The sequence below is a fragment of the Chamaea fasciata genome, unplaced genomic scaffold (genome assembly GCF_029207755.1).
Source record: "Chamaea fasciata isolate MVZ Bird 193981 ecotype frontalis unplaced genomic scaffold, bChaFas1.0.hap1 SCAF_8, whole genome shotgun sequence".
NCBI lineage: Eukaryota > Metazoa > Chordata > Aves > Passeriformes > Sylviidae > Chamaea > Chamaea fasciata.
The window spans coordinates 38,164,476-38,191,537 of record NW_027094093.1 but is presented as its reverse complement, the minus strand read 5'-3'; the positions used below and the strand labels follow the sequence as shown (position 1 = coordinate 38,191,537).

Genomic DNA, 27,062 nt, shown 5'->3' with positions numbered 1-27,062 from the left:
AATGCGGGAAAATGCGGGAAAATGCGGGAAAATGCAGGAAAATGCGGGTAAATGCGGGAAAATGCAGGAAAAGGTGGGAAAAGGCGTTTCCATCTCCAGATCATCCCAGTGCTCCTGGCGGCTGATGCAGCTGAGCTGTGGGATGGAGCAGGAGGATTTTGTTGTCCCTCGGTGAGGGGCAAGGACAAGGAAAACCCCTGAGGTGATCCCACAGAGGGAATCCCAGAAAGGTTTAGGCTGGAAAAGCCTTCCAAGGTCACGGAGTCCAGCCATTCCCAGCAGTGCTCCGTGTCCCCAGTGTCACATCCACAGGGCCGGGAAATCCCTGCAGGGATGGCGATTCCACCTGAGCACCTTTTCCTGATGGAATTATCCCAAATATCCACCCCGAGCTCCCCTGGGCCAGCCCGAGGCCGTTCCCTCTCCTCCTGTCCCTGTTCCCTGGCAGCAGATCCCAAATCCCCCCCGGCTGTCCCCTCCTGGCAGGGAATTCCCGAGAGGGAAAAGATCCCTCTGGATCCTCCTTTCCTCCAGGCTCAGCCCTTTCCCAGCTCCCTCAGGAATTCTCCAGCCCCTTTCCCCGCTCCCTCAGGAATTCTCCAGCCCCTTTCCCAGCTCCCTCAGGAATTCTCCAGCCCCTTTCCCAGCTCCCTTCCCTCTTTATATTATCTATATTTTATTACATATTTAATACGTTTCATCGTACATTTGCTAATATATTTCATTATATATTTATTAATAGAGACTATTATATGTGTCATCAGCTCTAATTATTATCTACCATTGTGTCTTTATTATCCATTATGGTCAATGTTTTATTCTTTCTCTTCCTGTTCTTCCTCCCGAGCCTCATCCTGACGCTGGATTTTGTCCCAGCCTTGGGAGAATTTGGGATTTTTATCCCTGGTGCTGCTGGGGTTCCTTTTCCTGCAGGGAAAATTCCCAGGGAGATGCATCCCAAAACCTCGGAGCTGGGAATAAACACCAGAGTTTGGGAAGGGGGAGGAAACCTGGATCAGCAGGGCTTTAACACACTTAAAAAAAAATTAAATTATTTATTTTTATTTTTTATTTTTAATCATCACTACTCTTAACAGTATTGATTTTCTATTATTGTATGGTTATTGTATTGCTCTGCTATTATTATTATATTTATATAGTGATATTAGAAATTCTATTATTTATTTATTATTAACAAATTCTAATTATATTTATATTGTGATCCTATATATCCTATTATTTATTTATTATTAACAAATTACAAATATGTTTATATTGTTATTCTTGTGGTTATATTTATATTCATCAGTACTAATAATATTTTTTTCAATTTTATTAATATTATTATTATTATTTTGCTCCCTGAGTGCTGGTGCCCAGCGCTAAAAATCCCACTCAGAGCCCAAATCTGACACTGAATTTACGTTCCAATCCCCTGCTGGGGATGTGGCGGCTCCTGTAGATTCCTGGGGCTGGATTTGGGAGCCAGCAATGAAAATTCCCACTTTTCCGCGGCCGGGGAAAACGCCTTTCCCAAAGGACTCCACAGACCTTGCAACGCAGCTCAACCCAAGCCAGGATTTATTTATTTTTATTTTATTTTATTTTTTGCTGCTTTTTAGAGCGAAGAAACTTTGACTTTCACCCGGCCCCGAAGGTGAGAGGAGGAAATGGAAGAGTTAATTATTGATCATTTTATTAAAGTGACAAAAGCCTTGAAACCACCGCGGTTTGGGGCAGTTTAACAAAGCCGGAGCTAAAGCCGAGCTTTGCAGCCTTAACCCAGGCCTTGGTTCCACCGCAGGACTCGAACAAACCTGAACATTGATCCCGGGACACACTGAACTGCCCCAAAAAAATAAATAAAAAAGCTTTTATTTCCTTTATTTCTTTTATTTTAATTGAAATATTTACAATTTCCAGGAGAATCCAAGCGGGAATTCGGCAGGAGAGAACACAGACCGGCTGTGCAATCGATCAATCAACCAATCAATCATCGCTAATTACAGTTCTTTTTAATGAGCAGAAGCAAGGGCCGGGTTCAGATGTTCATTAATTAATTACAATGAAGCGAGCACACCAGACAAAGGAAAGATGAACACGAGGGAGTCCCTAAAATGAATAAAAATGGACGGGTGGCCGTGTTTGTACCTCAGTCCCGGCCACAAACCTCGGGAATTCTGCATCCAGCGGGGATGGATTTAAAATCCCAGACTGAGTTTTACCACGGCAATAATTCCCCTAATATTTTGCTCTTTTTTTTGGCACATTTTCATTAAAAAAAAATCAGAATTTCCCAGGTAATCCCAACTTGCTCTTTTCATGGCATTAACTGGATTAAGCGAGGCTCCTTTTCCAATTTTTTGCCCCATTTCCGTGGGGGGTTTTGGAGGGTTTTTTTTCCCCAGCTCCAGTTCTTCTCCCTGGAATGTTTTCCATTCGATTGGTGGAGATAGCCCTGGGGGACCCCAAATTGCCCCTGGGCTGCTGTGCCAGAGTCAGGAAATACAATGGAATAAAATGGGATAGGAAAAGAGAAAAGAGGAAAGAGAAAAGAGAGGAAAAAAAAAAAGAGGAGAAAATAGGAAAAAGAGAAAAAAGAAAGAGGAGAAAAGAGAAAACAGAATAGAGACTCGAAAACAGAGAATAGAAAACAGAAAATATAAAGGGGAAATATAGACTAGAATACAGAAAATAGAAAACAGAGAATAGAATTAGAAATGAAAATCAGAATAGAATTAAGGTTGGGACAGAGTTAATACGGACTAGAACAAGAGTAGCTCAAGAATAAGAATAGGAAATAGAATATATTGAGAAGAGGATAAGAATAAAAATAGATCAAGAATAAGGACAGGAAATAGAGTAAGAGAATTGGAATGGAATAAAGTAGGATAGAGAATGAAATAAAATAAACAGAATTAGGATGGGATAGGAATAAAAAATAAAGAATAGAATAAAGGGTAGAGTAGTAATGGGTTAAGAATAATGATAGAATAAAGAAAAAATAATTAGAATAGAAAAGAAGAATAAGAAGAATTAGAATAGGAATAGGAATAAGAATAGGAATAGGAATAAGAATAGGAATAAGAATAAGAATAAGAATAAGAATAAGAATAAGAATAAGAATAAGAATAAGAACAAGAATAAGAATAAGAATAAGGTAAGAAACAAAATAGAGTAAGGAAAACCAATAGAATTAGAATAGAATAAGAAAATAATAAGAGTAAGATCAGGATGAACCATGGAAAGAACTCTGGGATCTGTCCAAACTCCTCGGGAATACAGTGACAGTCACACACTGAAACTTCCAGGGAACCTGGTGGCTGAGCCAGCTCCAGCAGTGCTGGCCTTCCGAGTCCCTGCTCCATGCCAGCATCCATAAAATCCCAGTTTCGCCCTCAAAACCCAGCAGCTCTGTCATTAACTATCCAGCAGGGCTGCGGGGTGGGCCGGGAGCCAGAGGTGCCCATCCATGAATGTCCCTCTGCCCACGCCTGGCCACGGCTGGGAGCACCTGGGTGTGATCCCAGGGGTTTTACCCACGGATGGCACCGGGAGCTCTGCCCTGGCTGCTGCTGGAGCCCTGGGCACGGAGAATTCCAGGTTTTCCGTGCCCACAGGCACTGACCCCCGGCAAACACCGCATTGACCTGAGGCCGTGGAAAAGGCTCCAAAATTGAGTGACAGCGCTGGGAGTGCGGCTGTGGGGTTTGGATAGAAGGGTGTGATGGCACAGGGGGGAAAACTCAGAGTTTTAGGGTTTAGAATACAGTAATTTATATAAAAAGTGAGATGGTTTAGGGCAGAGGCTGAGTCGTTTTTCACCTTCTCCATGGTTCTGGGTGGGATTTTGTAATTGGGTAGAAAAATCCGCATTGCGGCCCAGGGGTGGTTGGTTATTGGGTTAAAAGTAACAATAATGGAGGTGTCATTCCATAATTGGGCAGTTTGTCCTTTAAAAAGGCCGTGGATAGAGACGGGGCCATTTTTCACTTTGTTAGCCAGAACTCACAGCCTGTGACACTGTAACATAGGTAAGAATTAATAAACATCTGAGTCCGAACACGAAATGCGTCTCTCGAGCGTTTAATCCCGGCTCTAACAGGAAAGAAGATAAAAAGCAACACCTCTCCTCCCCACCCATCCCTCCACGTACCCCAAACCTCCTCCAGGGAGCCTCTGGGAAGGCTCCAAACGCAGCCCAGGGCGTCCGGGGGCACCTCCACCCTTTGGGTTTTGGCGAGGAGCTCCACCAGCTCCAGGCCTCACCGCAGAGCCCACCCCGGCTTGATCCCAAACCCGGTGGGCCGAGGAAACCCAAAGACAACCAGAGAGGGACCCACCCCAGCATTTCAACATTCGCCCAGCGTTTGGCTCGTCCTGAGAGCCCCAAGGTCAAACCTCGGTCTGACCACGAACCAGACCAAGGTTTTCACCACAAAAATCAACGAGGAACGTGGAGGTGCGGGTTTGGGATCACCCTCCCCTGCCTGGCAGGGAAATCCAGGCCCAGAGGGATCGGGGGAATGGGGGCTCTGCCTTTGGGGTGCAGTTCCTCCAACAGCAGAGCCCGCTTGGGCACATTCAGCTGTTTTTTCACGGTTGGCTGTTTCAACAACAAGAGGAATCAAGCACATCCCGCTGCTGATTTTCTTCCACGTATAAATCGCAAAGATTCTATAAAAACGTTGCTAATCGTACCTAAAGTGTGAACTTGAGTCATTTATTTATCACTTTGCCCAGGCTTAAGAACACGAGTTTCTTCTCTAAACAAAGCCTGATGAAATACAGAATTTTTTTTTTCCCCCCCCAGTGGCTTTGACACAGGGAACAATTCCCCATCTCCATCCCCCCCCAAAAAAAAAAACAAAAAACCTGAGAGCAAACTAGAAACAAAAAGCAAAGTAGCGGACTTAAGGCGAGCAGATCGGTGTGAGGAGTGAACTAAAACACCTCCGAGGAGGAAAAAAAAAACCAAACCCACATGCAGCAAACAACTCGGGTGAGCAAATCACGACCCGCAGCAGGGAGAAAATAAAAAAAACCCAAAAAAACCCCAAACGCTTTCAACTCAAGTTCAAACTTACCCTGCAAGCTCCCCGCTCCACATTGTCCCTGCTCCCTGGGGAACACAGGGCCAGGAGGAGGCCCCTCAGCGTGGTGGGTTTTTTTCGGGATACAGAGTATATAAACACAGGAGGAGTCATGCCACGGACTAGAGATGCAGAGACCGCACACTATTATTGCATGCGCTGGGATCCGACGCGCCGCAGCCGCGCGGGGAATCCCGCCGCCGCCTCCCGGAGCTCCATCCCGGCTCCCCCAGCCGAGCCCATCCCGGCTCCCCGGAGTCCATCCCGGCTCCCAGCCCGCGGGATCCCCCCCCGGCCCGGCCCGGCCTGGCCCGTTATGTGAAGCGGTCCGAGTTCATCTTGCGCAGTTTGGGCGGCAGGTTCCCCTCCATCCTCCCACCGCCCGAGAGCTTCTGCAGCTTGGGGGGCAGCTCGGCCACCGACTGGCTCATGGGATCCGACATCATCTTGGTGGTCTTGGAGCCCAGCTTCTCCTCGGAGTTGCCGGGCACCGAGCTGATGCGCTGGAGCTTCATGGGCAGGTCGCCCATGCTGTAGGCCTTCTCCGAGGTGGTGGAGCTCATCCTGAGCAGTTTTTTGGGGAAGTCGTCCCTGCCGGTGATTTTCTGCAGTTTCGAGGGCAGCTTGGCGCCCACCTCGTCGAGCCCGTCCAGGCACTCCACGGAGTTGTTCCTCTCCTTGCTGTTGCTGACGGCGGGCGGGATCAGGGGCGAGGACATCAGGAGCATCTCCTCCTGCTCCTTCACGCTGTAGGGCGGCGTGGGCACCTCGAAGGTGGCGTGGAACTGGGAATAATCCACCTTGAAGAAGCCCTCCTCCAAGGAGATCACCGGGAAGAAGCGGTGGCCCCAGAGCACCTCGTCCTCCGTGTAGGACGTCCTGGCTTGGCACGTCATCCCTGCCAGGAGAAGGGGAGGGGAAAAGCTTCCACCAGTCCCACCAGGGAATTGGGGATGCACGGGAAAAATCCTGGAGCGAGCAAGCCCATGAAATGGGGTTTTACGGGTTTAAGTGTATTAAAAATAAAATAAAATAAAATAAAATAAAATAAAATAAAATAAAATAAAATAAAATAAAATAAAATAAAATAAAATAAAATAAAATAAAATAAAATAAAATAAAATAAAATAAAATAAAATAAAATAAAACAAAATAAAATAAGAATAAGAATAAAATAAGAATAAAATATAAAATAAAATAAAATATAAAATAAAATAAAATTTAAACCAAAGCATTGGCCTGCCATTGTTTGGAGGAAACGATGCAGCAGGGGAGGTTTGGTTGGATATTAGGGAAAAATTCCTTCATGGAGAGGGTTGCCCAAGGCAGCGCTGGAGTCCCCGTCCCTGCAGGGATTTCAAAGCCCTGGGGCCCTGGGGCAGTGCACTGCCCGCTGGTTGCACCTGGTGGCCTCAAAGGTCTTTTCCCTCGGGATCCCGTGATTTTAGGATTCTACAGCTGTTAAATCGCCATTCCCAAGGGGAGAGGAGCCAACAGCGGCGGAACTGAGGAATTCTCAGCCACCTATTCTCTGGGGAAAACCCTTTTTCTGACCCCGAGACGGGGCTCCTGAGAGGCGTTTCGAAAGATTTCATTCCGCCTTCAGTCTCATGTGAAGGGTGAGGCAAAACCGACGTTACGGTTCCCGCCGTCGCAATCAGAAGCCAAACCGTTTCCTAATCACAGCACTAATTAAGAGCAATTTTTGGCCTGTCAGCTTCTGCCACGCGATGCTGCTAATGCCTTCAAGCCAATGCTACTAAAATACTCCTGAAAATAATATCTAAAAACACCCCACGCGGGTCTCACTACGACGCATCTTTCGTTGTTCCATTTCTCCAGGATGTCTGGCCCGTTGGGAAAGCCCTCATTTGAAACTCGTTTCCAGCTCCATTTCTCTCCCAGCCGCTCCTGTCCTACCCCGTGGCCTCCCTGAGTCAGGATATTTTATCTCGGGGTTCGCACGCCGATGCACAGAACCGCGTGGGCCTCATTATTATTATTTTTAACCGCTCTCTGTAGAAATCTGTAAATAGAATCACGCTGCCATTTGCTCCCTGCGCAGCCAAGTGGAAATGTGACATTTGGATTTCAGGAAGCTCCCTCCACCTCTGCAAACACGGCCCCTGCCCGGCTCACCGGGAGCCAGGAGGAAAGGAAAAGGAACTCGGGAAGGCACGGGAAAAACAGCAGCGAGGGGGAGCGGGGCGGAACGTGACACACAGCCAGGAAGATTCCAGTTTATCCCACCTCATGCTGCCGCTGATGGGATCAGTGCTGGCTTTGCTGCTGATCGCAAGACAAAAAAAAACTCTGTTTCCCACTTCATCTCTTGGGAGGAAAATACGAATCCAGGGATTTGAGCACTGGATGCAGCTCCCACTGCCAGGGAGGCCTCACAGCTGCAGGAGCACACCCAGAGTTGTCCCACAGCCTCGCCCCGGACATGTTTGGTACTTCCCAAGGAATTTTCACCCAGACCCCAGGTGCTCCTGTTTGTGAGGTGGAGAGGAAGCAATCCCAATCCTAAAGGGTTTAGGAAAAACCTGCAGTTCTGAGAGAGATGGCAATTGGAGTGAGTGCAAATTCCAGCTGTGCCCTTCGCCCTGCAGCTGCTCAGGAGCAGCTTCAGCAGCAGATCCCAGAGCTTCCCTTCCGTGCCTCAGCCATGACTCCCGCCGGGACCTTCCCGGGCTCTGAACGTGGGATTCCACATCTGAATCCATACCCACATCTGAATCCATATCCAGATCTGAATCCATATCCACACCTGAATCCATATCCACACCTGAATCCATATCCACACCTGAATCCATATCCACATCTGAATCCATACCCACATCTGAATCAATATCCACATCTGAATCCATATCCACACCTGAATCCATATCCACACCTGAATCCATATCCACATCTGAATCCATATCCACATCTGAATCCATACCCACATCTGAATCAATATCCACATCTGAATCCATATCCACACCTGAATCCATACCCACATCTGAGTCCATACCCACACCTGAATCCATACCCACATCTGAATCCATATCCACACCTGAATCCATATCCACATCTGAATCCATACCCACATCTGAATCCATATCCACATCTGAATCCATATCCACACCTGAATCCATATCCACATCTGAATCCATACCCGCATCTGAATCCATACCCACATCTGAATCCATATCCACACCTGAATCCATACCCACATCTGAATCCATATCCACACCTGAATCCATATCCACACCTGAATCCAGATCTGAATCCAGATCCACATCTGAATCCATATCCACATCTGCATCCAGACCTGAATCCATATCCACATCCCCATCCACATCTGATCCATAACCACATCTGAATCCATATCCACATCCATATCTGCATCCCCATCCCCATCTGCATCCAGATCTGAATCCATATCCACATCTGCATCCATATCTGAATCAATATCCACATCTGCATCCATATTCCCCTCCCCATCTGCGTCCCCATCCACATCTGCATTCCCATCCCCTTCTGCATTCCCGTCCACATCCTCATCCCCTCCTGCATCCACATCTCCAGGCCCAGATCCATCCGCATTCCCGTTCCCATCCAAATTCCCACTCCAATTCCCATCCCAATTCCCCCCACATCCCAATCCCCGTCCTCCTCCCTCTCCATCCCCATTCCCCCTCCAGGCAACCCCACGGCGATGTCCCAAGGGCTGTTCCCACCTCCTGCCCCGTGCTCCTGCCTCTCCCAGCAGGCTTTCCAAGAGGGAATTCCGTTCCCAATTCATTACCACGGAAAAGTGGATCGGCAGAATCTCGGGAAAATCAGATTCTGTCTCGTTCCCACATCAGCTCGCTGGAGGGAAAAATATTTGCAGGAATATGATTTGCCTTTCGAATCCATTTATCTCCTTCCCCAACAAACCCAAGGGCACAAATTATTTAAGAGCCTCTGAGGAAGAAGAGCAGCGGCCGATATTCCCAGCATTCCCGGGAATACGCGTCAGCCAGCAGACAGTGCTGGGAGCTGCTGCCAGGGCCGGGGCAAGAAATCAATTCCCAGCTTTTCTTCCGGCTCTGCTGCGTTTTCCAGCTTTTCCTTTTGTGTTCCGTTCTCTCAGCCCCAGCTCTGAGCTGCTCCACTCTTGTATTCCAGCAACAACAGAATCCCGGGATGGTTTGGGAGGGAAAGGATCTTAAAAATCATCTCAGCCCATCCCTGTCACAGCAGGGACTCCTCCCATTGTCCCGGGCTGCTCCAGCCTGCCCTGGGACACTGCCAGGGATCCAGGGCAGCCACAGCAAATCTGGGATTTCCAGCCCAGCCAGGAATTCCCGATTCCCAGTGTCCCACGCAGCCCTGCCCTGTGGCAGTGGGAAGCCATTCCCTGTGTCCTGTCCCTGCAGCCCTTGTCCCCAGTCCCTCTGCAGCTCTCCTGGAGCCCCTCCAGGCCCTGCCAGGGGCTCGGAGCTCTGCCTGGAGCCTTCCCTTCTCCAGGGGAACATTCCCAGCTCTCCTGGAGCCTTCCCTTCTCCAGGGGAACATTCCCAGCTCTCCCTGGAGCCTTCCCTTCTCCAGGGGAACATTCCCAGCTCTCCTGGAGCCTTCCCTTCTCCAGGGGAACATTCCCAGCTCTCCCGGAGCCTTCCCTTCTCCAGGGGAACATTCCCAGCTCTCCTGGAGCCTTCCCTTCTCCAGGGGAACATTCCCAGCTCTCCTGGAGCCTTCCCTTCTCCAGGGGAACATTCCCAGCTCTCCCGGAGCCTTCCCTTCTCCGGGGGAACATTCCCAGCTCTCCCGGAGCCTTCCCTTCTCCGGGGGAACATTCCCAGCTCTCCTGGAGCCTTCCCTTCTCCAGGGGAACATTCCCAGCTCTCCCAGCCTGGCTCCAGAGCAGAGGGGCTCCAGCCTACTCCAGACCCCCACCACACCTCCTAGAAAGTCCCCCACCCCAAATCCATGAGTTTTTCCACGTTTTCCCACAGAAAGCGCAGGATCAGCCCCCCACCTCTGCCAGCTCTCCCGACAACCACCCCAGGATTATTTTCCACCCATTTTCCTCCTGGATATCCCTCTCTCCTGGCTCCCAGTTCTCAGCTCCTGCTGTTGCCATGGGCGGCTTTCCAGTTTTGGAGGTTTTTCCCCCCGGCAGGACCCGCAGCCCCCGACACCTCCGCCCCTCCCGGGCCCGCTCCCCTCTTCCCGAGCTCTCCGCACCGTCAACACCCATCTGCAGGATGAATTCCCAGCGCTGGCTTGGGAAGCAACCAGGCCGCCTGCAGCGGAGTTATTTGTTCTGGAATTAAGCGGCCGTTTGTCAAAGGAAAAAGGCTTCGGAGCGGTTTGTTCCCTGCTCCCAGCTCGGCCTCCCTCACCCAGGGCTCTGGGGGCCAGCGGAGCTCTGACACACACGTAAATCCCACCTGAGCAGCTACAGCAACGCGCAAATTCCAGTGGAAACATCCCAGAATATCCAATAAACCCTCCCCCCTCCATCCCTTCAAAAACCGGGAATGCTTTCGGTGCACGCGGGGAATCCAGAGGAGCTGTGGCTGCCGCGTCCCTGGAAGTGTCCCGAGGTCACTTGGAGCAGCCTGGGACAGGGGAAGGCGTCCCAGCCATCCAATTTCCAAGGGAAATCCCTTCCCATCCGAGCCCTTCCACCATTCTGTGCCTCACTGTCAGCCCAGCTCAGAGCCGCATCCTCGGATTCATTAACGAGGGGGGGGCAGATGGAGGCCAAAAAAAAACCACCAAACAACAAAAAAAGAGCCGAAAAATAAACGCCTTGAGACTGATTCCACCCTCTAATCACCCTCCGATTACTCCCAAATTTCCAAAGGAGCCAGATGGAGCCGGCTGACTCCCGGAGCTCGTGGTGAATTGCCTTGGAAAGGACGCCAGCCCTGGAATTGATCCCCTTTGAGTCCCTGGGAAACCGCGTTAATCAGCTTTTTACCAGCTCCCCCCCGGCCCGGGAGCGGCCCCAAAGCAAATCCTGGCACCCAAAGGTTCCCTGGCTCCTTTCCCTCTCCAGAGGAATGCCGGAGATTTCACCCTCGGCCGCTGGGATGGAGTTTGCTGGACACCGGCTGTCCTTCCCGATGGGGAAAACTTCATCTTCACCAGTGGGGAAAGAGGGAATTAACTGGGAATTACAGCCCGTGGGGCCAACAGCCACAAGGAAAGGGCATCTCTGTGTCCTGGGATTGGGAGGAGGAGGAATCCCCAGTGGGAATTCCTGGCCAAAATGCACAAATAGCCTTCTTTTTGTCGGGTTTTTCCACCTTTTTCCCTTAGGAAGAGCTCCTGCCCTGCAGGTTAAAACCCCTGGAGCTGAGGGTTGATCTGCCTTAAACCACAGCTCCATTCCACACCCAGGGACAGCAGCTGGCTCGTCCCGTTTGTGTACGGAAAACCGGGAAATCCTGACGTTCGCACCTGGACCGGCGACAGAGGGCTGAGCTCTGCCGCCAGCCAGGAAATGGGGACACAAACGGGGGCTCAGCCCCCAAACCACGAGGGTTGCAGCCCTCAGGATCTCCCTCTGCCCCTCCAGTGCGGCTGGTTTTCCATGGAAGCCCAGCTGGCAGCCTGGGAAGGGCACAGAGCCTGGGGCTGCAGCGCCAGCACCTCCAGCTCCCAGATATTTTTGGAATTAACATTTCCCCCGCACCAGCACAAGGCCGGGCCTTGATTAAAGTGCTGATGGATGGAAGGGTTCCAGAACGTTCCGGCAATCCGTGGCCAGGGAGAGCTGGGAATGTTCCCCCGGAGAAGGGAAGGCTCCGGGAGAGCTGGGAATGTGCCCCTGGAGAAGGGAAGGCTCCAGGAGAGCTGGGAATGTTCCCCCGGAGAAGGGAAGGCTCCAGGAGAGCTGGGAATGTTCCCCCGGAGAAGGGAAGGCTCCAGGAGAGCTGGGAATGTTCACCTGGAGAAGGGAAGGCTCCGGGAGAGCTGGGAATGTTCCCCCGGAGAAGGGAAGGCTCCGGGAGAGCTGGGAATGTTCCCCTGGAGAAGGGAAGGCTCCAGGAGAGCTGGGAATGTTCCCCCGGAGAAGGGAAGGCTCCGGGCAGAGCTCCGAGCCCCTGGCAGGGCCTGGAGGGGCTCCAGGAGAGCTGCAGAGGGACTGGGGACAAGGGCTGCAGGGACAGGACACAGGGAATGGCTTCCCACTGCCACAGGGCAGGGCTGCGTGGGACACTGGGAATCGGGAATTGTTCCCTGAGAGGATGCTGAGGCAATTTTTCCATGAAAGGCCATTTTGCTTAAAGAGGAAAAGAAAAAACCAAAATGCAGCATTTCCTGAAACACAAAACGTGTCCTAAAAGTACCAACCACAAACCCCTTTGTGAGTCCATGAAAATATCACCGAATCCCAGAATCATTTGGGCTGGAAGATGATTAAAGACCATTTAAAGGCCACAGGCAGGGACACTTCCCACCATCCCAGGCTGCTCCAAGCTCCATCCAGCCTGGCCTGGGACACTTCCAGGGGCAGCCAGAGCAAATCTGGGAATTTGAACCCCTGGGAATTCCAGCACACAGAGCACTTAAGGCAGGAAATCTGGGAGCACAAGGGAACCAGGGTGATCCCTAAGATCCCTTCCAGCCCAAACCATTCCAGGCTCCCGCCCTCCAGATCCCACTCCTGTCCCTCAGACACGGTTTTAGCCCAAACTTTTCATCTCCCCTCACCCTGAGGAGCAATCCCAGGCTCCTGCCCCGCTCCTCCATTCACCCACGTCGTTTATCTCCATTCCATAAATATCTCCTGCCTCATTCCCGCTGTTCTCCCGGAGCATTCCCGACATTTCGACAGAGCCATGACACCAAAGGTATGTTCCTTATCAGCCAGGCCTCTTCCAGGGGCACCTTTTCAATCCCTCACACCCCCAGATTTCCCTGGCACCCTCAGCAGCTCGTCCTGGCCTTTGGCAGGACCATCCTTAGCCCAAATCGTGGCAGGTTTCCAAAAAATCCCATGGAAGCAGCACATCCTGCTCCCGCTCCCACGCGCAGGGATGCAACGGGCTGCTGGCAGGGGAGGAACCTCGGGGGGTTTTTCCTATCAAAAAAAAAAAAAAAAGGGGGAAATGAAAGTTTGGCAGCCTCCAGGCCCGGAGCGGGGTTTTCCATCCTTCTGGAAGAGCAGGGGCGGGAGCAGCGATCCGCATCAAACGTCCCGCGCGACATCGCCCGCTCCACGCGACGATGAATCCCGGCTCCGAGAATCCGCCCTGCTCTCTTTATCCTCTCCTGGTGGGGTTTGTTTGGGTTGTTATTTTAATCCCAACCCCAGGCTCGGCTCCGCTCCTCTTCCCTGCGGCTGGAATGCGTCAGGGCCCGTCCTCGGAGCAGGTTCCTCTCCCGGAGCCATCTGCCGCGTCCCCAGGTCTGCATCATCCCCCTCCCACCCGCCTGGGCTTGACTCAGCAGCGCCAGAAGGGCGGGATTGCATTCCCATTCCCAGGGAGGAAAGGGATGGAGGGAGGAAAGGGATGGGAATGGGACAGGCAGTGGATGCCCTCTCCTCGGACGGGGACAAAAATGAATAAAAATTGGGATTGGAATTGTCCATCGGTGCCCTGGAAAAACTCATGGGATGTTCTCCAGAGCTCCCATCAGCCTCAAGTATTCCCAGATTTTTCCTGGCAGCACAGCCCCAATGAAAACGTTCCTTATGCTGAACAGAGAATTCCAGACTGGGTTGGGTTGAAAATTAGGGATCAGCCCATCCCACCCCTGCCATGGGCAGGGACACTTCCCGCCATCCCAGGCTGCTCCAAAGCCTGTTCCTGATCCCTGGGACACTGCCAGGGATCCAGGGGCAGCCACAGCTTCTCTGGGAATCTGTGCCAGGAAAAAACCAAACCTCCTTCATGGAAAGGGCTGTCCAGGAATTCCAACCTGGCTCTATGGTCTCAGAGGGATTTTCCTTAAAAAAAAAACAAAACAACCCCCCCAAAAAAAACCGGAGCTGGTTGTGCTTTCCATGGAGTCAGGGCTCCAAAGTGCAGCTGGAAGTGAGGGCTTCGTTTGCAGCTCCGTGTTGGGAATGGTGGGGAAGAGCCACGGGGAGAAAGGAACGCTCTGTTCAATCCCAGGAGACCGGCGCAGGTCCGAGCAACACCCGAGGGAAGCCTGGGGACCAGGGCGAAAAGAGGGGAGAGGAAAAACACCAATTCCTGCTCTCCAAAGGAGAACATTTGCATGGCTGAGCCCTCCCCTCCCCTCCAAACGCCCACCCGGCCATATGGGCTCCGCACCAAAATAGAGCTCTTCCCTCCGCAGCCCTGAAAACGCCCCCGGGCACCCGGAGACGCCTTCCTGGCTGGAAAATCCAGCTCCTTCCACGTGGGAAGGGCCGATTCGCCGGGATGGACAGCCGGGCAGAGCATTCCCGGCCTCCGGGATCCGGGTTGGGGACGTGCCCCGAGTGCTGCCCCAGCCCTGCCCGCAGCCACCGCGTGGAACGTGATGGGAGACCGAGTTCGAACTGAGCAGAAAGGCAGCAGCCAACTTTCTGAGCTGGAAATACGCTGCGCCAACATCAGGGCTGGTACAGGAGGGATCACCCGCCTCTCAGCGTCCCGCAGGAGTTGTGGAACGCCCATCCCTGGAAGTGTCCAAGGCTGGACGGGGCCTGGAGCAGCCTGGGACAGGGGAAGGTGTCCCAGCCCGTGGCAGCTGGATGAGCTTTAGGGTCTCTCCCGGCCAAACCAGCGCGGGATCCCGAGATTTCACAGGAGGCAGCACGGAGCTGGGTTTGGGAACAACCCCTCGGGGTTTAAGGCAGGGATCGATCCGTCGCCTGTCTCTAAACCACCAGAACCCCCGAAGTGCTCCCGGCACAGCTGCCCCGCCAGTCCTGCTCCTCCAAATCAAGCGTGGGAGAGGGAGAACAGCTGGAGCTGGGCCACAGGGAGGCTGGGATGGATTTCAGGGAAAGGCTCTTCCCTCAGAGGGTGCTGGGCACTGCCCAGGCTCCCCAGGGAATGGGCACATTCCCAAAAGCTCCAGGAGTTTGGACAGCACTCCCAGGGATGCCCAGGGTGGGATTTTGGGATGTCTGTGCGTGCCCAGGGGCCGGATCCATGATCCTTGTGGGTCCCTCCCAGCTCGGGTGCTCCACAATTCCACGCAAACCCCATCCAGTATCCCAACATTTAAAACTCCTGGAGGACACAACTGCGCTCCCGTGTTCCCAGGGGCATCCCAGGGCTGGGAAACGGGATGGCCAGCCCCCGGCAGCCCCGACAACCCCAAACCTCCTGCTCTGAGGGATCCTCCTGTGCCCCACACAGCGGCCGAGGCTGCGCTCCAGCAGCTTTTCCAGCTCCTCACCTCCATCCGTCCGCGTGGCACCGGGAACATCCCAGCTCCCCTTACCCCCAGCATCTCCCGTCGCGTATTTCCGGCCCGTGCACAGCTCTAACAGCCCATCCCTCGCACTAAACACGGAGCGTGGCACGCAGGCGGCGGGAGGAGCTGACGAACGTCCCCTGCCCGTCGCCAGGAGAGCGCGGATTCCCGGGAAGGAGAGCGGCCGCGCTCTCAGCGCCGTGGGAACGCCCGCAGCCTGGATTTGGGGCCGCACGAGGCTCCTCAGGGATCCACGCGCTCCTCGCTGGCCCGCGGAGATACAAAGATGGGCAGATACCATGGGACGACGCGCTCGCCGTGTGGTTTGCGGTGGGAAGGGCATTAAATCCCACTGGGATGTTAAATCCCATCCCATTCCACCCCTGGCCCTGGGCAGGGACACATCCCACTCTCCCAGGTTGCTCAAGGGATGGGGCAGTGCAGTTCCCCCTTCCCATGCAGCGAGCAGAGACCTCGCTGGGACCTCCCCAGCTTGGAAAAACCCGGAAAACCTTTTCCCTTAGGAAAAAAAAAAAAAAAAAAATCCCAAACAGCATCTCCACGCCCTCAGCAACTCCACGTTGGGATTTTCCCCTCGGGGCGACACATTTCCCCCAGGTGCTCGACATCTCCCAGCTGCTCCTCCACCACCTGCAGCAGCATCCCCAAACCTCTCCGAACACCTGGATAACCATCCCCGAACACCTGGATAACCACCCCCGAACACCTGGATAACCACCCCCGAACCGCCCAGGCCCCACATTCCCCGCGGCAGAGGCTCGGAGTCACGGGATGCTGCTCCCTGCCCGTGGCTCGGATGCCGGGGTGGCACGGGGAAACCGTTTCCCGCAGCAGGGAGAGAGGGAGGGAGGCGACCCCCGCCCTGTCCCCGCAGCCAGGGAGGGTTAATCGGGGCCCAGGCCCCGGGGTGTGATGCCATCCAGCAGGCTCGTCGTTCCCGGGAGGATCGATGTGCCACGGCGCAGCCTGAGCCGCGCAAATGCCCACATGCCTGCCGGGGGTTTCTAATTTTACATCCCAGCCTCGCCTGCCGTCCCCCGTCCCCCCCGTGCTGATTTCGCTCTCCCCGGGCTGCCGCAAAAGCCTCCAAGTCTGGAGCGGTTTTGCCATTTTAGGGCAGCAAACGAGGCCTTTTTAGGCTTTTTATTTTTGTTTTTCCCCTGAAGGTTTCAGAGCGGCTCGGGATTTATGGCATTGGGGATTCCGGCTGGGCTCCTTCGCCTTTTCCCATCCCAAATGTCAGGGCAGCGCTTTGCTTCCAGGAAAAAAAAAATAAATCCTGCTGGGCTGCAGGATCCCAGCCTGGTTTGGGTGGGAAGGGACCCGAGATCCCATCCCATCCCACCCCTGCCATGGGCAGGGACACCTTCCCCCAGCCCAGGCTGCTCCAGCCCGGCCCTGGACACTTCCAGGGATTAATCATCCATGGAATAACCTGGGCCAGGGCCTCCCTAGCCTCAGAACCAGGAATTCCCAATCTCCCACGCGTCCCTGCCCTTCCCTCTGGCAGCGGGAAGCCATTCCCTGTGTGCTGTCACTTCTTGTCCCCATTCCCTCTCCAGCTCTCCTGGAGCCCCTTTCTCATCCCTGGAAGCATCCAAGGCCAGGCTGGACGGGACTTGGAGCACCCTGGGATAGCGGAAAGGGGCAGGGCTGGACTGGGATGGGCTCGGAGATCCATTCCCACCCAACCCATCCCGAAATTCCGAAACCTTTCTGCGTAGTTCCTCACCGCTGCTGGTTTTCCCCGTCCTCTCCCAAGCCCCGTCTCATTCCCGGCTGCCCAGTTTGGGATGAACGGGGAGGCGACCCCAAAGCAGCCACCCCACCACCCCATCATCCCCCCGGCCCTTCCACGGCCCCCAAGGGCATCCCAAAGGGAATTCCCTTGGCGGCGGCGGCACCCCCAGAGCCCCCCAAAGCCGGCCCTGGAGCGGCGGATCCCACTCCCTGGAATCATTCATTCTTTGTTTGTGTTGCCGGGGCTCTCGGGCTGATCCGCTCAGCGCTAATGAGCCATTAACTCCCAATTAGGAGCCTCTCTCGGAGCAGAGCTCCAACTGCAGGCAGTTGTGCTGATGGATTAATTACCAGGTGAGCTCGGCTGCTGCCTCCGAGCATTCCCGAAATCCCGCTCCTGGAGACGCGTTCCTGCGGGAATACGGACACACCGACGGGGAATCCCAGGACGGGCTGGTGGGAAGGGACCTTAAATCCCATTCCATGGGCAGGGACACCTCCCACCATCCCCAGGCTGCTCCAACCCGGCCCGGGACACTTCCAGGGATCCAGGGGCAGCCCCAGCCAATCTGGGAATTCTGTTCCAGGCCTTCGGCATCCTCCTAGCCAGGAATTCCTTCCCACTATCCCATCTACAGCAGAAACCTGGGATGTTTCACAGGCATGGTGGACCAAGCCACCACTCCAGGCATCTTTTCCATCCAGCTTTGAAAGTCTCAACCTCCACCAGGTAAAAAAGGGGAAATCCTTTTTTTTTTTTTTTTTTTTTTTTTTCTGGCTGAGGTCCTTGAGCACAGAGCGCTCCACGAGTTTTCCCAAGTTTTCCCAAGTTTTTCCAAGTTTTTCCAAGTTTTTCCAGCCCTGCCCGCTGAGCAGCGCTGGGAGAAGCCGCCAGGGGCAGGGAGATGGTGGGGAATATCCAATATAGATCCCGGCTCCTCCAGCATGCTGAACACGGAACCAGCAACACCCCACTGCGGGAAATTCCATCCCCAGCTCCGTGCCCCGGGAATTCGAAGCGTCTGCAGCACAGCGAGGAGCGGGAAAGGCTCCAGAGGAGCGCCGGGAATGTGCGCAGCACCACGGGAACGAGGGTGGGAAGAGGAACGCTAGGGAAAAAACGGGATGGGTCGTTCATAGGGATGGGAGTTCGGGAGTTTGGAGAGATTTGGGATGTGCTTGAGCCAAGCGCAGTGTCCAGGAACCACCACACATCCACAAATCCAGGATCCCGAGGCTGGAAAAGCTTCCCAAGGTCACCCAGCCCAACCTGTGCCCGATGCCCTGAGGCAGACGGGAGACTGCGAAGGAATTCCTGGCTGGAACAGAATTCCCACATTTGCTGCGGCTGCCCCTGGATCCCTGGAAGTGTCCAGGGTGGACAGGCTTTGGAGTAGCCTGGGATGGCGGAAGGTTTCCCTGCCCTGGCAGGGGTGGGATGGGATGGGATTTAAGGTCGCTTCCCACCCTGCCCATTCCACGTTCTGGGATTCGTGGCAGTGACGGCTTTGGGATGCTGGGAGGTCCCACAGCTGCTCCCACACCTCCCAAGGAGGGTACAGAGCCCTAAAAGTTCAGTGAGCAAACCCATATTTAAGGGAAAAGCGGATTCAAACTGTAAAAAAAAATTAAGTTTAGATGAGATTTTAGGGAAAAATATTATCTGGGTGAGCGAGGCACCCCAATCCCCTCAGGAATCTCCTGCTCCACCGGGACAGGTGCAGGGGGAAAGAAAACCCGGAGGAGCAGAGATGGATGGAGCCGGAGCAAGGAGCAGCGAGTTTCCTGCCGAGCTTTGCTCTCCTGGTCAGGATATCGATCAGCGCCGGCAGCCGGGACACAGCTGGGGAGAAATCCCAGCTGACCGTGCTGGGGGAGCTGGGATGGGTCTCCCACCTCCTGCTCTCCCTGCTCCAAACCCTCTCCAGCCCTGGACGCTCCCAGGGAATCCAGGGGCAGGCACAGCGAAGCTGGGAATTGCAGCCCGGCCAGGAATTCCCGATTCCCAATGTCCCATCCAGCCCTGCCCTGTGGCAGTGGGAAGCCATTCCCTGTGTCCTGTCCCTGCAGCCCTTGTCCCCAGTCCCTCTGCAGCTCTCCTGGAGCCCCTCCAGGCCCTGCCAGGGGCTCGGAGCTCTCCTGGAGCCTTCCCTTCTCCAGGGGAACATTCCCAGCTCTCCCGGAGCCTTCCCTTCTCCGGGGGAACATTCCCAGCTCTCCCGGAGCCTTCCCTTCTCCAGGGGAACATTCCCAGCTCTCCCGGAGCCTTCCCTTCTCCGGGGGAACATTCCCAGCTCTCCCGGAGCCTTCCCTTCTCCGGGGGAACATTCCCAGCTCTCCCGGAGCCTTCCCTTCTCCGGGGGAACATTCCCAGCTCTCCTGGAGCCTTCCCTGCTCCGGGGGAACATTCCCAGCTCTCCTGGAGCCTTCCCTTCTCCAGGGGAACATTCCCAGCTCTCCTGGAGCCTTCCCTGCTCCGGGGGAACATTCCCAGCTCTGCCTGGAGCCTTCCCTGCTCCGGGGGAACATTCCCAGCTCTCCTGGAGCCTTCCCTTCTCCAGGGGAACATTCCCAGCCCGGCTCCAGGTCCCTCTGCTGTCAGAGCCCGGGGCTGGGGCAGCTCTGCAGGTGCGGTCTCACCTGAGCACAGGGGCAGAGTTCCCTCCTTTTTCCTGCAGGTCCCAGACTCCAGAGGCACCTGGAGACCCCGATCCAGAACCCTGCTCCTGGCAGTCCCCCCGCGGCGGGATTCGGGGTGAAATCCTGGGGTTTAACCCCTGCGCTCCCAGCAGCGGGGCTGGGTTAGCTCTGCTGGCAGCTCCGGGGGTTCGTTCATCCCCTGCACGACGGGCCCGGGAGCTCCAGGGAGCCACCAAGGCCGAGGAAGCCGGGATAAACATTGCAGTTGGAGGGGGGAGCTGTTCCCAGCGCCTCGCCCAGGGCTGGAACGGCACAGCCGGCTCCAAAGCTTTGGGATCCCGCCGCAGGCACCCGTGGGCTCGGGCTGGAGCCGCAGGTTCCCTCGGAAGCAGGCAGGGTGATGATCCCCCAAGGGCACGAGATTTGAGGTCCCTTCCCTCCCTCCCAAACCATCCCGCAGCCCCGGGATTCCGTCCCCTTTCCTGCCCTTGCGCTGACAACGGATTTTAAACTCAAACACATCCCAGCCCTCGGCGGCACCAATCCCAAAAAAATCCTCGCGGAAGCCACAGCCCGCCCCGTGCCCTGGGAAGACGGACGATAAAATGGGGCAGCCTTTGCCCGCACACCTCGGAAGGATCCCGGGATCCCCAGAAAACCAGCAGGGATTGGGTTTTTCCCGGCTTTTCCCTGGATAAATCCCCAATTCCTGCAGACGCTCTGGATGCCTCCCCTGCTCCGTCGCCGCCCGTCAGGCCGTCCTGCTGCCAGCCACTTTTATCATCGCTTATCGCTTCCCATCAGCTCCCGGCGGCCGGGGCTGTGTAACGCACGCGGGGAGATGAGCCGGAGCGCTCCTCTAAAGCCTGACCCTCGGAGCAGCTCCGAGCTGCCGCCAAGCCAGGCCCAACCTCGGCCCGGGAACCGGCGGCGCCCAGCGGGGATAAACCCGGCCAAAGAACGGATCGGGATCTGCCCTCGGGCTGGAACCCCCGCTGTGGATGTCGGGGAAGAGTTGGGATGGGAGAGAGGGGCTGGGAGGGAAATGGGGCTGGAAAACTCCGGAGGGAGCTGGGAAAGGGCTGGGGAATTCCTGAGGGAGCTGGGAAAGGGCTGGAGAATTCCTGAGGGAGCTGGGAAGGGGTCTGGAGAATTCCTGAGGGAGCTGGGGAAGGGCTCAGCCTGGAGAAAAGGAGGATCCAGGAGGGAAAAGCTCTGCAGCAGAGCCCTCCCCAAACTTCCCTCACTTTGGTTTCCCCCCTCACGTTTTCTCCCAGTTTTTGATTTTCCCCTCAGGACAAGAGAAACCTTGAGGGGCTGGAGCGTGGCCAGGGAAGGGAAGGGAGCTGGGAAAGGGGCTGGAGAATTCCTGAGGGAGCGGGGAAAGGAGCTGAGCCTGGAGAAAAGGAGGATCCAGAGGGATCTTTCCCCTCTCGGGAATTCCCTGCCAGGAGGGGACAGCCGGGGGGGATTTGGGATCTGCTGTCAGGGAACAGGGACAGGAGGAGAGGGAACGGCCTCGGGCTGGCCCAGGGGAGCTCAGGGTGGATATTTGGGATAATTCCATCAGGAAAAGGTGCTCAGGTGGAATCGCCATCCCTGCAGGGATTTCCCGGCTGTGCCCCACGGCGCGTCCCGCTCCCCAGAGAATTCCGGGGGCTCAAAACCCTCAAAAGGCAGAAGGATCCCAGAGTTCATCTCGAGGAGAGCTCGGGGGCTTTGTGCCTTTCCAAAAGGAGACATCCCAGGGATGGCAACACCTGCACCGGGAAGGCCAGTTCAGCTGGGAGCAGGGAATTCCAGCACGGATCAGGCTGGAAAAGCCTCCCGGAACATCCACTCCAACCACCCCCAGCACTGCCCCACGTCCCCGAGCGCCACATCCACAGGGCTTTAAATCCCCCCAGGGATGGGGGCTACGCCCTATCCATGAAAAAAAATTCCCAAATATCCAAGCTAAGCCTCCCCCCCGGTGCAAGGAAGAGCAGCTGGAATATTCCCCACTCCCCTCGCCGCCCCCCCGGTTGCGCAGAGCTGTAAATAAAGAACAACCGGCCCCAAAAAAAAGCGTCCAGGTGTCCAGGGAAAATCCAGCCGGGCACATGCCCTGGCCGCAGGTTCTTGGAACAAGGAATAAACAACGCTGAGGAGAGCGGGATCAGCAGGCTGCTGACCAAAGCCCCCCCGGCAGCGGCCCTAATGCACGGAGGGCAGAGATCCAGGGAAAGCTGCGCTGCCGGAGGATCCAGGAGGGAAAGAAGGAGTGGGAAGGAGTTGCTGCAGAGAAAAAAAAACAACCAAAAAAACCCCCCAAAACCGGCTGGGATTTCAATGGAGTAAAGGATTCTGACCAGGACGGGAGGGAATGGCTTTAAACAGGACTGAGGTGGGATACTGGGGAGGAATTCCCGCCTGGGAGGCCCCGGCACAGATTCCCAGATTTGCTGTGGCTGCCCCTGGATTCCCTGGGAGTGTCCAAGGCCGGGCTGGAGAACCCGCGATGGTGGGAGGCGTCCCTGCCCGTGGGGTGGGATGGGATTTAAGCCCCTTCCACATCCCAAACCCTTCCCGGATCCGGTGAATCAGCAGCGCCGGAGCACTGCGGGGTTTTGATCTGCCCACGGATTTCTCCAGCAGGAGCAGCTCTGGGTCTGCATTGAGCCGGCAGCATCGGCACATCCCAGCACTCCAGGAAAAAAAATTCCAGCCCTTTCCCACCCCACCATATTCCCAAACGGCAGCGGGACGCAGCTCCCACGGGCAGCTGGGTGTCATTCCCTTTTTCCCTGTTTTTTCCCGGCAGACCCAGAGCAGAGATCAGCTCCCGAGAAAACGTCGCTCCCGCTCGTCCCTCCAACAGTAATCCAGGGAAAAGTGGGACTCATTTTTCCTGGATCAGCACAAGGGAGGAGGCAGCTCAGGCAGAAGGAATTGTGTTTGATAAAGCGTGAGCGGGCAATTCGGGCAGAGCCGCGGTTTCGCCTCCCAGCCGGGGTTATCCGTGGGGAAAGGGGAGCTCCCGGTCAAAATCGCTCCCGAATTTTCTCTGCTGCGCTTCCCAAGAGATCGCAGGGGGAAAAGGAGCGAGCAGGGAAGGGCCGACGCGGAGAAATGTGGGGTTTTGGGGAATTGCTGCCTCAGGCAGGAGGAGGGAGCGTTCTCCAGGATAAAAGTTACGTAAGGGATGGAGCCCGGAATCCCGGACTGGGAGAGACCTTAAATCCCACGCCACCACCCCAGGGGCGCAGCCTGGCCTGGGACACCTCCAGGGATTTGTTCTTCCCAAACTCTTCTCTCCCACCAGACGTTTCCCCAGCACATTCCACCTTTTCCTCAGCTTTAAAAATCCCATTTTTCTTTTTTTTTCCGCCCCCCCTTTTCCAGCCCAGCAGCTCCAGGAAGGAGCAGAAAGAAGCTGGAGCTGAAAGTCCCAAATCCCAGGAAATCCTGTGGCTCTGCCGGGGCCAAACGTGGTGGTTTTGTCCACTTGACCAAAAAAAGAGAAACCATTGGATTTTCCCCACCGACGGATTCCCTGTGAGGGCAAAGATCTGCGGAATGTTCGTCCCCGAGAGGTTTAACGGAATATCTGATCGCGCTCAGGCCGGGCTGAAAAGGTGTTTGGAATGAAATAAACGGGATTTGGGAGCCGCTTTCCGCGCGTGAAGGGCTGAATCCTCTTTTCCTGTCGCCTTCCCATCCAACACATCCAAACAAAAAAAATCCCCAGAATCCCAATGGAAAGATGAAAAAAAAAAAAATCGTAAATAAATTGGTATTTAAAGGTCCCATGCAGCCCAAACCGCTCCAGAATTCCGGGATTTTAGGCAAGTTGCTGGATTCGTATTGAGGGTTCTCAGTGACCCCGAGAACACGCGTCCCAAAAAAATTAAAAATCCCGTTTTAAATGGGACCATCGGAATCCTGGTAATTGTCCCAGCTCCTTGTTCCCTCAGGTCGCTGCATTCCGAGCTCGCCCCCACGGATCTGAGAGAACCCTCCCCGTGCCTCCGGAATTCCAGGTTTTTTCCAAGCTTTTCAGAGCAAAACCAGAGGAAAAGGCCTTTGATGCCATCCCCATCCCTTCAATTGAAAAGCCTGGCGGGCTCTGGAGTTCTTCCATCAGCAAATCCCGGGAAGAGGCTTCCAAGGTAAATTTAATGAGTTTGGGAAAAGGGGGACGCACAAACCGTTCTCCTGCAGGGTTTTGTCCCCGTCGCATTCCCGCGAGCGGCTCGGGGTTTTGGGGGTTTTTTTCAGGAATTTTAGCAGCTTATCGATGAACTGCGGGATAACGCAAACTTCCGGAGCGTTGCGTAATCCCAAACGCATCCAGAGGCAAATCCCAGCAGGGGGAAAATCCGGGATGAAAGTCAAACTGTCTCCAGGAAGGGAAGCGGAGGGGGGGGAGCTCCCCAACAACGGGAGACAGGGAATCAAAAAAGGTTTGGAAAACCAACCCCCTGGAACGTTCTTCCCAATCCCAGCTTATCCTAACAACGGAGGGCTGAAAGAGAAATCCGAAATAACCCGGAATGAGCAGCACTGACCCCCCGTGGAATCATCACCAGCTCCTCTGGGAAAGGCTCCAGAACTCGGGAACGAAATTCCGCGGGAATTTTAGGGCCTGGAATCCTGGAATGCCAGGGGAGCCGTTCCCTGGAATTACTGCGATTAAATCATCCTTGATTAGTTTGGGGTTTTTTTTGGTGGGGGGATGAGCAGATTCCCAACATTCCCGGGGTGGGAGCAGGAAATCCTGGCGGTGGGAAGGGAATGATGGACACCCAAAGGCTCCTGGGGACAGGAAATGCTGGAAAAGCTCTTCCCTCATGGATTGATGGAATTGCAGCTGATCCCGCTGTGCAGGGACACCTCCCGCTGCCCGAGTGCTCCAGCCTGGCCTGGGACATCCCAGGGATCCAGGGCAGCCACAGCAAATCTGGGAATTGCAGCCCAGCCAGGAATTCCCAATCTCCATCCAGGTAAAACCCATCCCAAGGAATCACCTCCATCACCCTTGGCCGGGACTGGCTCCTAAAAACTCCCTCAGAGGAGACAATTCCCTGAAGGAAAGGCCTGCCTGGAATGTGGGCAGGGGAGGAGAGCCCTGCTGCTCTCCCCACGGAATTCCAGGAGGGATCAGAATCCCCCAGAGAATTCCAGGAAGGATCAGGAACTCCCCAGGGAGTTCCAGGAGGGATCAGAAACTCCCAGGGAATTCCAAAAGGGATCAGAAGCTCCCAAGGAATTCCAGGAAGGATCAGAAGCTCCCAGGAATTTGTTTTCCCCAGAAGCTGGGAGCACCTGATCCTTCCTGGAATTCCCTGGGGAGCTTCTGATCCTTCCTGGAATTCCCTGGGGAGCTCCTGATCCCTCCTGGAAATTTAACAGGAAAATAATAAATTCCTCCCCCAAGCACGTGCTGGAGCCAAGCAGGAGGCTCCGAACGCCCAGGAAAAGACACGTGCAGCCACGGACGTTTGGATCCCGAGATCCCTGACTGCTCTAAACGTAAAATAAAGAGGGAGAGAGGATCCCTGAATGCCGGTCCCGTGGGCGCCTTGAGCTCCCTGTCATTTCTCCCGGCAGCCCTGGAGGTGAGCGAGGCCAGGGCGACCTCCCGGATCATCCGCAGGGGCCGGCCAAGGCGCTCCGGCTGAATTCCCTCAAATTATCCCACAAAAAGGAAAACAAGCCAAAAAAAAAAACCCCTGGGATTTGTAGATTTTCTTTAAACTTTTCCCAGGCAGGTCCTGCCAAAGCTGAGGCTGATCCTTCCAGGCCTCCATCCCAGCTCCAGGGTCACATTCCCGGGATCACACTCAGCCTCTCCAGACGGCCCGAGCTAATCCCGTTTTTCCCATCCCGGGGATGTGATCCATAGGAAAGGCCTCCCACCATCCTCAGGGTTCAATGCCCATTTATTTACAGGGATCCCGCAGGAAAACGCCTTTTCCAGAGCTTTGGGCCTCGGATGGGAAAGGTGGGAGGGGGAACGCGGCGTTTCCCGGGAAAACCCCGGGATTGAGAGGAGAAGCGGGAATTCCTGCAGGATTCAAACCTCCCGGGATGAGCTCTGCCTTCCCCCAGCGCCAGCCCTGCCCTCTCCTCCTCTTCCCTTTGCTCCCGCCGGGAGATTTTCCCGCCTTTCCCGCCTGTTTTATCCCGATCCAGCAGGTTTTGCTCTGTTTCGCCCGATTTCTCAGCTCAGCTCCCGAAAAATAGGTCACCACGTTTGGAACCTCATCCCAATTCGGCTCTAAAAGACCCAGAAATTCCCGGTGTTTTGGTTGGTTTTGTTTTTTTCCCATTCCCTGTATAATTTCCAGGTCAATATTATTTCCCAAAACAAAGCCGGGGTTTCAAATTCCAAGAGTTATTTACAAAAGAGATTTTTTGTGGTTTTTTTTTTTCCCCATTTTGTTTGGAATAGATTTTTTTTTTTTTTTTTGAGGAATAAAAACAAAGGAACCTGCGAGGTTTGGCCTGTAGGTCAGGCCTGCGAGTTTTCCAGGAGCTTTTCCAGGGAATTTTTATAGGGAAATATCACGAGATTTTTAGGGAGATATCAAGGAGATTTTAGGGAAGCGTCAAGGGGGATTTAGGGAAATATCTGGGAGTTTTCAGGGAAATATCTGGGAGTTTTCAGGGAAATATCTGGGAGTTTTCAGGGAAATATCTGGGAGTTTTCAGGGAAATACCGGGAGGTTTTTGAGGAAGCGTCAGGGAATTTTTAGGGAAGTGTCGGAGGGGCTTTTATGGAAATATCGGGATTTTTTTTTTTTAGGGAAATATCAGGAAATTTTCGGAGAAATATCAGGGAGTCTTGATGAAAATAACAAGGAGCTTTTAGAGGAATATCAGGGAGTTTTTAGGGAAGTATCTGGGGGGTTTAGGGAAACATCGGGGAGTTTTTAGGGAAGCACACAGAGGATTCACCTTCCTCTCTCCTGCCCTGGGAGAGCAGGATGGGAACACCGGGAATCCCAAAATGGGATCAAACTTAATCCTCAACATCCTGCAGCTGGGAAATGCAGGAGCAGCTCATCCCAGCCGGGAGCTCCGCATCCCAAACCCCAAAATCTCACATTCCGACCCCAAAATCTCACATTCCGACCCCAAAATCTCACATTCCTAAATCCAAAATCTCACATTCCAAATCCCAAAAATCTCACATTCCCTGCCTCACACTCTTAT

General features: G+C 54.4%; 1 protein-coding gene across 2 annotated transcripts in view; it reads right to left on the bottom strand.

Moving 5' to 3' along the window:
* Positions 1 to 1,558: 1,558 nt before the first annotated feature.
* The window catches only part of KCNJ3 (potassium inwardly rectifying channel subfamily J member 3), a 34,809-nt gene continuing 9,305 nt past the window's right edge, over positions 1,559 to 27,062 (bottom strand). The window contains exon 3 of one of the 2 annotated variants that reach the window (XM_066190490.1): positions 1,559 to 5,991. In XM_066190490.1, coding sequence (XP_066046587.1) covers positions 5,408 to 5,991 — 584 coding nt within the window. In that variant the 3' untranslated portion in view covers positions 1,559 to 5,407. Of the gene's footprint in view, positions 5,992 to 22,029; positions 24,370 to 27,062 lie in introns of those variants that run through there. The other variant, XM_066190491.1, reaches the window with a different exon arrangement.